General features: G+C 38.5%; 1 protein-coding gene across 1 annotated transcript in view; it reads left to right on the plus strand.

Moving 5' to 3' along the window:
- Window positions 1–14,213, plus strand: part of CFAP52 (cilia and flagella associated protein 52) — a 788,965-nt gene that overhangs the window by 365,914 nt on the left and 408,838 nt on the right. Inside the window, exons 8-9 of the mRNA XM_044068790.1 lie at window positions 3,558–3,728; window positions 4,917–5,065. Coding sequence (XP_043924725.1) covers window positions 3,558–3,728; window positions 4,917–5,065 — 320 coding nt within the window. The remainder of the gene's footprint in view (window positions 1–3,557; window positions 3,729–4,916; window positions 5,066–14,213) is intronic.

Here is a 14,213-nt window from a genome sequence, read left to right on the forward strand (position 1 = left end):
CAGATTATTATCCCAGGGATAAAAATTCAAAGGGGGATATTCCAGGGTGACTGTCACCATTGCTATTCTGCCTTACCATTAATCCATTAAGCTGTTTACTTAACAGCTTAGGCCATGGCTACAAGTTGGTTCCTAGAAAACAACAAAGTCTAATGACTTAGCTTCTCTTTGTCGATGATTTAAAACTGTATAGCTCATCAGATGAGGAACTGAAAGCACAGCTGCAGGTTGTCATAACTTTTTCAGATGATATTGGAATGTCATTTGGTCTTGATAAATGTGCATAAAGCAACATTTATAAAAGGAAAACTGCAGCACCTGGAAAACATCAGTTTGGGATAAGAATGTGATATAAAAGAACTTGAGCAAGAGGGAGTGTATAAATACTTGGGAACTGATGAAGGATCAGCAATAAAACATGAAGAAATGCAAATAAAACTCAGTAAGGAGTACTTTAGAAGACTTGAATTAATCATGAAAACAGCACTGACATCTAGGAACAAGATCCAGGCCATCAATTAATTTGCTCTTCCTGTCCTAAGTTAGTTTTGGAGTGATTGACTGGCCCCAAAAAAGTGTTGGATTGATTGGATATTAAAACAAGAAGGGTGTTTCATGCTCACCAAATGATTTATAAAAATCAGTGTATACCAAGATTATATATTCCCTGTTCAGAAGGAGGGATGGGCCTCCTTGAAATTGATTACATGTATAGATCTGCAATCGTGGGACACCACACATATCTGCTGACCTCACAGGATCCAAATGTAGTGAAAACATAAGGAGAATAAATCTAATATGACCTCTCTGCTTAATTTAGCAGAATCATATCAACATCAAGCAGGAATGAAATCAAACCAGAAGCAGATAAAAAACATGCAGCAACTGAATGTGCTAAAAAAATAAGAAAGAATATAAGGTGAAGGACCAGATGAGAAGGGAAGATAATGTGGAAAAAACATAAATATAGTTGCAAGTATAGAAAACTTCTGGAAGAGCCTCATGTTGATCAAGAACCAAAGCAGAAATGGTTAAGGAGAGATGAATTCACATCAAGAAATGAAAGGTTAATATTGGCAGCCCAATATAGTGGGCTACGTACACACTGGTTTACAAAGTCCATTGAACATGTGGGAGAAACATACAAAGGTATTGTAAAACCGAATTGGAAACAGTCACATACTTTGTTGCTGGTACTGACGCACTAATGGCAGAGGGAGTGTATACTGAAAGGCATAATAATGTGGCGAGACTGTTACACTGGAGATTGAGCAAACATTATGGTATCGAAGTGGCTGAAAAGCACTGGAAACATGAGCCACTAAGAATCATAGAAAATGATGAACTTTATATCACATGGGATCACCCAATACCAATAGTCCAAAAGATAGATGCTAGAAAACTGGATATAGTGGTCCAAGAAAAGAAGGCAAAAGTAGCATTGATCATTGAAATCGCTACATCTAGTGACTATAGTGTCTTGCGTACAGAGATACACAAAGTCATAAAATACCTGGATCTGCAGGCAGAAACGAGAGCCATGTGGAAGAAAGATACCCAGACAGTTCCAGTAGTAGTAGGAGCAACAGGTCTTATAAAAAATAATTTACAGTTGTATTTAGATATGTTACCAATTCATGTAACACCATACGAATTGCAGGAGGAGTCATTACTGGGCTCATTGCGGGTGCTGCGAAGATCACTTTTGGCTGACATCAAAGAGTGAAACAATACTAATTTTATGAACTTTAATCGTACTTTGACTTTGGAATGGGGTCCATTCCCGTCATGGTATTAGAAACCCTAAAGACTTGGAGAAATTAAAAATGGCAGCAGCCTTTAAATAGGAAGCATTACAATTGTATGATGTTTTTCAAAGGGAATGGCAACAGCATTTCTTGTTTCAGTGCATCTAGGACAACCCTTATCAAAAATTGTGGTTCCCCCCCATATGATTTAAATAATAGAACTATGTGATCCCAAGACCCCAGTGCAACAGTGCTCAGAGCTGTGCACAGACATGCAGTTCACAGTATTTTCAAGCTAATGGGCTGCTTGTCAGAGAGAGGCCTTTGAAAAGGAAGTGCTATAACTAGTCAGCAGTCCTCAAGCTGCTGGACAAGAGATGTTCTTGTTTTGCTGTACCTGTCATGACCCTCAGCAACAGATATGGACAGAATTAAAAAAGAAAATTCATTCAATAAAATAATGAAACAAGCCAACACTATATACATCAAAACTCATGGAAGAACTCAAATACTTATTTCAGAATCCCCTAAGAAAAGAGTCTGAAGATCACAGAGTATCCTTTAAAATACAAGATATTTGGATTTATTGTATACAAAAAAAAAAAAAAAAAAAGAACATACCCATTTTCACATTTGTGGCATATTTGGAGGCATGAATGGCATATACTAAGACATTTAGCTGCTGTTCTTAGAACTTATGGTTGATCGACTCTAGCTAGGGGAGGACAACCCTTGTGTCATCTATAATCGTCAGTGATAACTTCACACACAAAGCTGCGAAGATCACTTTTGGCTGACATCAAAGAGTGAAACAATACTAATTTTATGAACTTTAATCATACTTTGACTTTGGAATGTGGTCTATTCCCGTCATGGCATTAGAAACCCTAAAGACATGGAGAAATTAAAAATGGCAGCAGCCTTTAAATAGGAAGCATTACAATTGTATGATGTTCTTCAAAGGGAATGGCAACAGCATTTCTTGCTTCAGTGCATCTAGGACAACCCTTATCAAAAATGGTGGTCCCCCCATATGATTTAAATAATAGAACTATGTGATCTCAAGACCCCTGTGTAACAGTGCTCAGAGCTGTGCACAGACATGCAGTTCACAGTATTTTCAAGCTAATGGGCTGCTTGTCAAAGAGAGGCCTTTGAAAAGGAAGTGCTATAACTGGTCAGCAGTCCTCAAGCTGCTGGACAAGAGAAGCTCTTGTTTTGCTGTACCTGTCATGACCCTCAGCAACAGATATGGATAGAATTAATAAACAAAATTAATTCAATAAAATAATGAAACAAGCCAACACTATATACATCTAAACTCGTGGAAGAACTCAAATACTCATTTCAGAATCCCCTAAGCAAAGAGTCTGAAGATCACAGAGTATCCTTTAAAATACAAGATATCTGGATTTACTGTATACAAAAAAAAAAAAAAAAAAAAAAAAAAACATACCCATTTTCAAATTTGTGGCATATTTGGAGGCTTAAATGGCATATACTAAGACATTTAGCTGCTGTTTTTAGAACTTATGGTTGATCGACTGTAGCTAGGGAAAGACAACCCTTGTGTCATCTATAATTGTCAGTGATAACTTCACACACAAAGCTGCTAATTTCAAAGCAATTTTCATAGAGCTAGATTTTCATAAGGTTTTGTTTAGACAGTGGTACAGATAGGGGCACATAAAAACCAACATTGCAGAGGCTTTCCTATTGGTGATCAGTGGCTGCTTAATTAAGCTTTAACTGCACAATCACATTTCATTAAGTAGTACTGATGTGCTTTTATTTCATTGTGTTTTCTAGGAGAGTCAAGCTGGATGGTGCTATAACTTCCATAAGTCTTCGAGGTCAAGGACATCAGTTCTTTATTGGCACAGGCTTGTCGCAGATATACAGATTCAACTATACAGAGTTCAAAGAAGAGCTTATCACAACATGCCACAGTGAAGCTGTCAATGATATAACATTTCCTCTGTAAGTCTTGTTACAAGAATGATGCTTTGTTTTCTATGTTAACTGAACTAAAGTGGCTGTCCTTCAGCTGCTATCCTGATGTTTACTACCTATTATTATGAATTACATATTTAATTAGCCAAGAACTCAACCAAGGAATAATCAGTAAGTAAAAGTAATGAGTAAAATACTAAGACTGTAAAAAGGCAATAGATGAGTGATGATTGTGTGTAAGATGTTGAACAATGCTCAGTGCAGAATAAACTGTCAACAAATGTATGAATAATAAAGACCATATAAATGAATTATGAATTTATTCCAAATTTTCCAAAAGATATGCATTTTAAAGGACTTTATGAAAGACATGACTATTAATCGTTGTAATCAGCTACTTTGTGAAACAGCTGCTTCTCATAGAAGATAACTAATGTTTAAAACTGAAGCTATATGTTGAAAAATAGTTTCTTGCAATAGTAAACAGTTTCATTCCCTCAGTCTTCTTTTTCATACTGCATCATGCTGAGCAATGCTTTTAACCAGATTGGGCTTTGAATTGGCCCTATAAAAAAAAACACTTGTATCTGTTTGGCACATCTTGTTAACAAAGGAGTAAGACATACAAATTTGACTTTTTAACAGTTAATGCTACACATTCTTCTTATAACAGTTCATATTTGTAGTTTTCAAAGACAGTACAAAATCTGAAGTAACATTTAGTTACATTTTATTTATTATTATACTACTACTACTACTGCAAATAATAGTAGTACCCATTTGTTAACTAGGTAGGGCTACTGTACACACAGTCCTTTTTAAGGTGCATCCCAGGAGCAATGTTAAGTGACTTCCTCAGAATGACACAGTAGGCTGACGCATGAGGGAATGAAATCGTACATAACAAGAACTAAAGCTCATGGCCTTAACCCTCTATGCCAACCATCAAAACTTACATTCACCTCTTTCCCCATAACCTAATTCTCAAGCAGATGCAAAGTAGGAGTGAATACATATTCTGGCCTGAGGATTATTACTGGCACTGTGAGCCTATTGTGGATCAGGCTGTTAACACTGTAATGATCAAATGGTGTAGGTGCATGTTCTTGTATACTTAACTGAAAAAGTAGTAATAACAATAACAGATACTTCAAAGATCAGAGATTATTAGACATATTTCTATGTAATTAGCTATCTTTGTATTCTTTTTTCTAGTGGATCGTCTGAACTGTTTGCTACTTGTTCAAAGAATGACATCCGTGTATGGCACACTGAGACCAGTAAAGAGTTGCTGCGCATCACTGTCCCAAACATGACATGCCATGCTATTGAATTTATAGCAGATGGCAAAAGTATTATCAGTGGTAAGTGAGAACATGGAATGGGACCAAAAGACCAAGGAATATTCTTTCATAGCAGATTGATAAAAGGAATTAGGAAATACAGTTGTGATATCTGAAGAGCTGGCAGTCAGACTTCATTTACAATAATTTAGGTTTGGTACAAAATGATCTGAATGACTGTCTTTTGCAAACTTCGTTAAGCAAAATATGCACAGACACAACTGCAGAATGAATCTGCATAAAAGTATGTTTGCACCCAGAAATGTTAATGTAGTCATTCACATGTAGAGGGGTTAAGCCATTGAATACTTGCTCATTACTCTGGGAGGGATGATAAAGGTGAGGTTGTCCTTTTGTTAACAAACAATTCACAGAAATCACTGGAATGTCTCAGTATCACTCAGCATGCCCATACTACCAAATACTAGGACTGTGAACCCAATATACACCACTTGTGCCTGTTTCTTAATTCTACATTCAGATTTGTCCATACCCTGTAATGCAAAAACATAAAAAAGAAAGAAAATCTGACAATATACAATGCAGTTTCTTCATGTGTCATTATACTGACACCTTTATGTTACATCAGTTAAAAACGTATTGTTGGCATTTAGAAATACTGGGTGGTGAGTTCTTAAAGAGTACTGCTTTCAGACCTACATTTTATATATGTTACCAATGCTTTTGTTGCTGTTATTATTTATTTTATGTGTATTTATTTGCCAGGAAAGTCTGACTGGGTCATGCAAGACCCCTTTTCAGTGGAGGCCTGGAGAGAAAAGCTCCAAAACAGTTTACAACTAGTTAGTAGTAGACATTCCAGAAAATATTTTAAAGCTCACAGTAATGTACATTTGGAAAGCAATTTACAAAACAAAGCAATGTAAACACTTACTTTCTATAGAATAGAGGTTCTTGAATGTGTAAGACTATACACAGAAAAAAAGTAATTAAACTACAGAGAGTGACAAAAGGTCTGCTAGTACTAATATGGTATTAGAGTGAAGAGGATAGACACATGTAAATATATATATGTGTATGTGTGTCTATATATATATATATATATATATATATATATATATATATATATATATATATATATATATATATATATATATATATATATATCTATATATATATATATATATATATATATATATATGTATATGGGTCACCTTCATTTGCCCAAGAGAAATTTCAGGCAGCCCAATTACCTGACAATTCATTTGTCCGACAATTAGAAAAAGGCAAATAAAAGGGATATGTTCCTTTCCCCACAGTAGTGTAATCCTGGAGTTAGAATATATAGTTAGGGGAGTGTGGGTGGCGAAGCCCCCCACTTACTTTTGTTTTAGTGAACAATAAAAAAATGAACTGGAAAATATAAAACCAAAGTAGGTGGGGGCTGTGCCCCCCACCCCCTAACTATATATACTAATTCCAGGGTTGCACTACAGTGGGGAAAGGGACATATCCCTTTTATATGTCTTTTTCTAATTGTCGGACAAATGAACTGTCAGGCAAATGAAGGTGATATATATATATACACACACACACACACACACACACACACATATATATATATATATATATATATATATATATATATATATATATATATATATATATACACGTGTGTGTGTGTGTGTGTGTGTGTATATATATATATATATATATATATATATATATATGTATATATATATATATATATATATCATCATCTTCTTTTGGCTGTTCCCGTTAGGGGTCGCCGCAGTGGATCATCTGTTTCCATTTCTTCCTGTCCTCTGCATCATGCTCTTTCACACCAATCGCCTGCATGTCCTTTCTCACCACATCCATAAACCTCATCTTAGGCCTTCATCTTTTCCTCTTACCTGGCAGCTCCATCCTTAGCATCCTTTTCCCAATATACCCAGCATCCCTCCTCAGCACATGTCCAAACCAACGCAATCTCGCCTCTCTTGCTTAGTCTCCAAACTGTCCAACCTGAGCTGACCCTCTAATATACTGATTCCTAATCCTGTCCATTCTAGTCACACCCAGTGCAAATCTTAACATCTTTAACTCTGCCACATCCAGCTCTGACTCCTGCCTTTTTGACAATGCTACCGTCTCCAACCCATATAACATAGCTGGTCTCACTACCCTCTTGTAGACCTTCCCTTTCACTCTTATTGGTACCCGTCTGTCACAAATCACTCCTGACACTCTTCTCCACCCATTCCACCCTGCCTGTACTCTCTTCTTCACCTCTCTTCCACACTCTCCATTACTCTGTACTGTTGATCCCAAGTACTTAAACTCATCCACCTTCACCATCTCTACTCCCTGCATACTCGCCATTCCTCTACCCTCCCTCTCATTTACACACATATATTCTGTTTTAGCCCTGCTGACCTTCATTCCTCTCCTCTCCTCTCTAAAGCATATCTCCACCTCTCCAGGGTCTCCTCAACCTGGTCCCTACTCTCACTACATATCACAATGTCATCTGCAAACATCATAGTCCATGGGGCCTCCTGTCTAATCTCATCTGTCAACCTGTCCATCACCACTGCAAATAAGAAAGGGCTCAGAGCTGATCCTTGATGTAATCCCACCTCCACCTTAAATGTATCTGTCACTCCCACTGCAGTCCTCACCAATGTCACACTACCCATGTACATACCCTGTACCACTCTTACATACTTCTCTGCCACTCCCGACTTCCTCATACAATACCACAACTCCTTTCTAGGCACCCTGTCATATGCTTTATCTAAGTCCAGAAAGACACAATGCAACTCCTTTTGACCTTCTCTGTATTTCTCCAACAACACTCTCAGAGCAAATATTGCATCTGTAGTGCACTTTTCTGGCATGAAACCATACTGCTGATCACTAATCATCATCTCCATTCTTAACCTAGCTTCCACAACTCTTTCCCATAACTTCAAGCTGTGACTGATCAATGTTATCCCTCTATAGTTACTGCAGCTCTGCACATCACCCTTATTCTTAAAGATAGGTACCAAAACACCTTTTCTCCACTCCTCAGGCATCCTCTGACTTTCCAAAATTTCATTAAACAATCTGGTTAAAAATTCCACTGCCATTTCTCCTAAGCACCTCCATGCTTCCACTGGTATGTCATCTGGGCCAACAGCCTTTCCATTCTTCATCCTCTTCATAGCTGTCCTTACTTCCTCCTTGCTAATCTGCTTCACTTCCTGATTCACTATCTCCACATCATCCAACCTTCTCTCTCTCTCATTCTCTTCATTCATCAGCCCTTCAAAGTACTCTTTCCATCTACTCAACACACTCTCCTCACTTCTGAGTACGTTTCCCTCACTGTCCTTTATCACCCTTACCTGCTGCACATCTTTCCCAGCTCTTTCCCTCTGTCTAGCCAATTGGTACAGGTTCTTTTCTCCCTCTTTAGTGTCCAATCTTTCATACAACTCTCTATATGCCTTATCCTTAGCCTTCGCTACCTCTCTCTTTGCCATGCTCCTCCTCTCCTTATACTCATGTCTACTTTCTTCATCTCTTTGACAATTCCACTTCTTCTTCGCCAGCCTCTTCCTCTGTATACTCTCCTGTACTTCCTCATTCCACCACCATGTCTCCTTGTCCTCCTTCCTCTGTCCAGATGTCACACCAAGCACCTTCCTAGCAGTCTCCCTTACTAGCTCTGCTGTAGTTACCCAGCTATTCGGTAACTCTTCATTGCCTCCCAGTGCCCGTCTTAACTCTTCCCTGAACTCCACCTCACAATCACCCTTTTTTAACTTACACCATTTAATCTTTGGCACTGCTTTCACACTCCTCCTCCTCCTCTTCTTGATCACCAACATCATCCTGCAGACCACCATTCTATGCTGCTTAACTACACTTTCCCCAGTCACCATTTTACAGTCTCCAATATCCTTCAGACTGGCCCTCCTACATAGGATATAATCCACCTGTGTGCATCTTCCTCCACTCTTGTACGTCACCCTATGCTCCTCCCTCTTCTTAAAATACGTATTCACCACAGCCATGTCCATCCTTTTCGCAAAATCCACAATCATCTGACCTTCTGCATTCCTCTCCTTAACACCATACCTACCCATCACTTACTCATCCCCTCTGTTCACTTCAACAACATGCCCATTGAAGTCCGCTCCAATCACTAGTCTCTCACCGTTGGGTACACTCACGACCACTTCATCCAACTCACTACAAAATTTTTCTTTCTCATCCATCGTACACCCAACTTGTGGAGCATATGCACTAACAACATTCATCATTACACCATCAATTTCAAGCTTCATAAACATCACTCTATCAGACACTCTCTTCACCTCCAAAACACTCTTGGCATACTGTTCTGTTAGGATAACCCCTACCCCATTTTTCTGCCAACCACACCATGATAGAACAATTTGAACCCGCCTCCTATACACTTGGCCTTACTTCCCTTCCATCTGGTCTCTTGCACGTACAATATATCAACCTTCCTTCTCTCCATCATATCAGCTAGCTCTCTCCCTATACCAGTCATACTGCCAACATTCAAAGTTCCTTCCCTCAGTACTACACTCCTAACCTTCCTCCTCTCTTCCTGCCTTCAGGCATGCCTTCCCCCTCCTCTTCTTCTTCTTCGGTCAATAGTAGCCCAATTTCCACCAGCACCCTGTTGGCTAACAGTACTGGTGGTGGTCGTTGTTAACCCGGGCCTTGACCGATCCGGTATGTAATTATGAAAAGTTGTGTGTGTGTGTGCATGTGTCTAAGGAGTTTTAGATTGCGCTTTAAGAGAGTCATGTAGTAGAGTTTCATGGAAATGTGGGTGAAACAGTTGTTGTAGAAAAGACTAGCCAGGTGTGGTAGAACAGTGGACCCTCCTAAAACAGAGAAAGTGAGCCTGCAGGAGCTTTTTTAAAATACAAGGGTTTTCAATTTGCCTGAGAGAAAAATGGGCTGGTTTCCAGAGTTTAACCCTGTTATGGGAGAAGAGAATATTTCCATGAGAGTTATGAAAGTTAATAAAATTTGTGTTGATAGGCAATAAATTTGTCTTGGGTGTGTAGCTCACCGGCAGGGGAGTATCAGTTGAGCAGTGGTGCTAAAGCTGGAGATTTTGAATGCAGGTAGAGAATAAGGTGGGCAAATTTTAGTTGAATACATTTGAGGTAATTGGGAAACTCCATCCATTTCATTTTTTTTTTAACTTTGCTGCAATGGTGTGCTCAGCTGGGGAAGGCAGTTGCAAATTTTGCTATTTTGTAATAGCATTGCTCCACTCTGTGTAGCTGAGTGGAGCACAGATTGGTGAATAAAGGAGCTACATAATAAAGACAAGGAAGCACACATGCAGTGGCAGATAATTTTCTATCATGCTCAGTTAGGTAATATTTGGCTCTATAGAGGGCCCCGAGTTTCTGATGTGTTGTTTAATGGTTTTATTGATATGTATGTCAAACCAAAGATTATTGTTGATGGTGACACTTAGTAACTTGGCACTTGAGACTATGTCTAGTGCAATATTCTCTGATGACAATACAACAAAATTAAATGGGTCAAGAGATGAGGTTTTGGGCATGAAGGCATAACCTTACAGCTTTTTAGCATTAATGATTGTTGCATCCAATGCTTGATAGAAGAGTTTGGAGCTTTAGTGACTGCCTGAAGCTCATTTAGGGAAAGGACTGAGCAAATGAGCAAATGACTATATAATCATTGTCATGCTGTATGATGTTAAACAGGCCTGATACAGTGTGTGAGTTAATGAATAAATTGAATAATAAAGGTGCAAGTATGGATCCTTGAGGAGCACCTATGTTCACAGGGAGAAAAGTTGAGTATGTGGTTTGGTATTTGTTAGAAATGCTTACTGTTTCATCTTTGTAGTCCTTTTCCTGCTATTTTTATTTCACCCTGGGATAACCTGGCAAATAAGATTAAGGTTCAGAAAGGGAGACCCAGAAAACTATATCCATCTTAACCTTGGCATTGTGACAGAATTCTCAAAAAAAAAAAAAATCAAAAGAAAACACTTGTACTATTAGTCACCCCCCCCCCCCTTCATTCCTCAGTGGGGTACAGGTATTGTACACACTACCTAGCTTGTTTTTGGTTTGCCTGATGACCTAGAAGTCTCCCTGAGCATTACAGATGTATTCTAGTATTATACCTCTTCTGTTTTTTTTTTCACTCAGGAAATCATTATGTTTCTTAAATCAGTTGTCATTTTGCATCCCAGATGGGACAAGATCAAGGCTGGTTTCTAGAAATTTACATGGTTTATCTGTACATCAACCAACTTAAAATCTCACTCAATATATTGACGTGAGGGGGCAACTATGGCCTCTTCTTCTAAAAAGCCTTTCCTCTTCATCAGGTTCCTCCTTTCTGAAAGGCAATTCCTTGTCAATTTTCAATTTTCTTTCATCAGAGGTACTAGCTGTTTTCCATTTTCTTCATCAGTGGTGATTTTACCTGTATGTTCCATAAAGTCTTATTTCTGTATCTGGTTGGCTTCCTGTTTGATGGAGTGGAGAGTAGTAAAAGACTCTGATCAGATTCCCTATTTTGCTTTTGTTCAGTTATAAGAACCTCTCTGTCTTTTCCATGGTTTCTGTTCCTATTGCCTATAGTCATTTCTGTACTAGGAACATCTCTCTTTTCGCTGCTGACTTTTTATCATTTAAACTGTTGGAGTCTTTGGGTATGATTCACATTCCCTGTCTTCACCTATGCTGACTCCCTTCAGTACTTTAACAGGAGTCTTTTGACAAGGCTCAGTGGACTATTTATCTACCTAGAGTCAGAACCTAACTTCCTTGGTGTCTTGTAGGCCTGCATTTTTCTCTTTGCTGGGACTATGCACTTCTGGCATTATATCTAGTGAACCTTTCCCCCTATAACTTCTCTAGTTCTTTTAAACTGGCAAATCTGTCCACTGATTGCATCATGAGAAAAAAAGGGCACCAGGTCTACAGGATGTAAAACTTTACCAATGGGAGGCTGTATTTCTACTTGTGTCTAAGATATTATCTATTGTCTCCATGAATATACATTGCTTCAATTTCTGCTTACCAGTTGTTTTGTATTTGTAAATATATTGGAATTTCACAAACATAGTCATGATTCCTGAGTCCAGTAATCATAGTAATTCTTTCCTTTTTGTGACAATAATGGATTTCATAAATTATTATGTCAACACAGTGACAGAAACAGATTCTATACTTCTAACAGCTGATCATTTAATGCAGTCACAACATCCACTGGTATTCTCTCAATGTGCACTTTATTTAACAGAATGTTGACAGTATTACCAGTTTTAGAGGTATAGTATTTCTGTGCTTTACTGTATAGTATGACATTTGACATTGAAACAATGGCGTCGGAAGCTGTTGAAGACTGGGGGGGGGGGGCAAGAGGGTGACAGGGGCACTTAGTGATCTAAAAAGGGCAATTTGTAGAAACTATTTACTACCACAACATAGGTTCATTTGGAGGACATTTTAAGCGTAGCCAGTTTCCATTTTGATGCTTGAATTAACATTTCCTGATACACACACACACACACACACACACACACACACACACACACACACACACACACACACACACACAGGAGCAGCATAACTCCTACAAATAAAAGAACAAAACTCTCCTTACCGGCATGACTCTGGCTCTCGCAGCCAACGGAACAGTGGCAGCATAACTTCTGTAACAAAGAGCAATAAGAGGGCAAGAACAGCTAGTTTAGTTAGTTTAACTTCTGCATATGAATCCACATTAGTGTGAAAACTCCAATTCATTAATTTTTCCCGACAGGTCTTGCAGCGGAAAGAGAGGGGGGGCTCCCCCTCCCCCTGGCTCCCTGGTTCTGGCATCCATACATTGAAATACGACATTTTAGAGCATTTGAAAACAATTGATGATAATTATTTGTTAGATAACAGATATAACCTATAACTTCACTCTGCTGCAGCAGCTAGCTGTTAAGAACATTGAGGGTCAAACTGGGTTATCCACTTCCTTAAGTTACTAGGAAATTCACACACATATTTATCTATAATTAAAATGTCCAAATTGTTACTTCTGTTATTTATGTGTGGTTCAAGGTCATAGTTCCAAATATGTTTTAAACATACCTTTCAGACTCTTAGCACAAGAAATCTGGACAAAGCCTAAAATAATGAGAGGTAGAAAGGCCCAAAAATAGGAACAGATTTTAAATATTGCTCTTATAAACTTGAAAATTTGCTAGATTAACAGAATTTGTGCTAGTATGCTTTTTCTGAAGGATATGAAGTCTGAAACTCAAATGTATACCATTATTTAGTGACTTCAATCATCAGTGATTTGCTAGAAAACCACACATTTTATGTAGAAGGCACAAAAAATATGAGGCAAAAATGTGCACGTTTTGCAAAAATCTGGACAGATTGCCCATACAAAATATCCATTTATAATACTCATAGGGCTATACTTCAGATGAACCAACAATCCTTGGTAAAATCTCATTCTTTTTTTTCTGGTAGTCATGTACATAAGAGTCTTTGAAATATGTGTGCGCAGTGGTGCAGCAGTTTGCGCTGTCGCCTCACAGCAAGAGGTTCCCTGGTTCGATTCTCAGCTGGGGTGCTTTCTGTGCGGAGTCTGCATGTCCTCCCTGCATTCGTGTGGGTTTTCTCCAGGTGCTCAGGTTTCCTCCCACATTACAAAGACATGCGTCTGGAGCATTTCTCCCCAGGCCTCTGCTGAAAATTGGCTCGTTCTAAGAAGGACTTTCCCAGTTAACAAATGTTAAATAAATAAATATGTGCCCATTTTCAATGCTTTTTAATTACGTGGGGTGGTGGAATTCCAGCCTAATCTGACCAGGGCCAACATACATTAACTGCATACTTTTCAAAAACATCTGGGTAAGCCTCCATATAATGCTCATGTCCACATTTCATTAGAGTTATACTGGAATTCTGGAAGCCCAGGGATGGGAATAGCTGGTTAACCATGGAGAAAATCTGTTGTTGGAGGATTAGCTATTGGTGTACATCAGCAGATCTCTCTTGTAAAGTGACCATACATTGTTCTATTTGTTGGTTAGTTCATTCTTGAAGCTAGGCCAGTTCATTTATTGTTTCTTGAAGAGTGATCCGGTGTTGGTCAGTTGCTTCACTTCTGTCCT

Source organism: Protopterus annectens, chromosome 4.part0 (genome assembly GCF_019279795.1).
Source record: "Protopterus annectens isolate FY-2018-M chromosome 4.part0, PAN1.0, whole genome shotgun sequence".
NCBI classification, from domain to species: Eukaryota; Metazoa; Chordata; order Ceratodontiformes; family Protopteridae; genus Protopterus; species Protopterus annectens.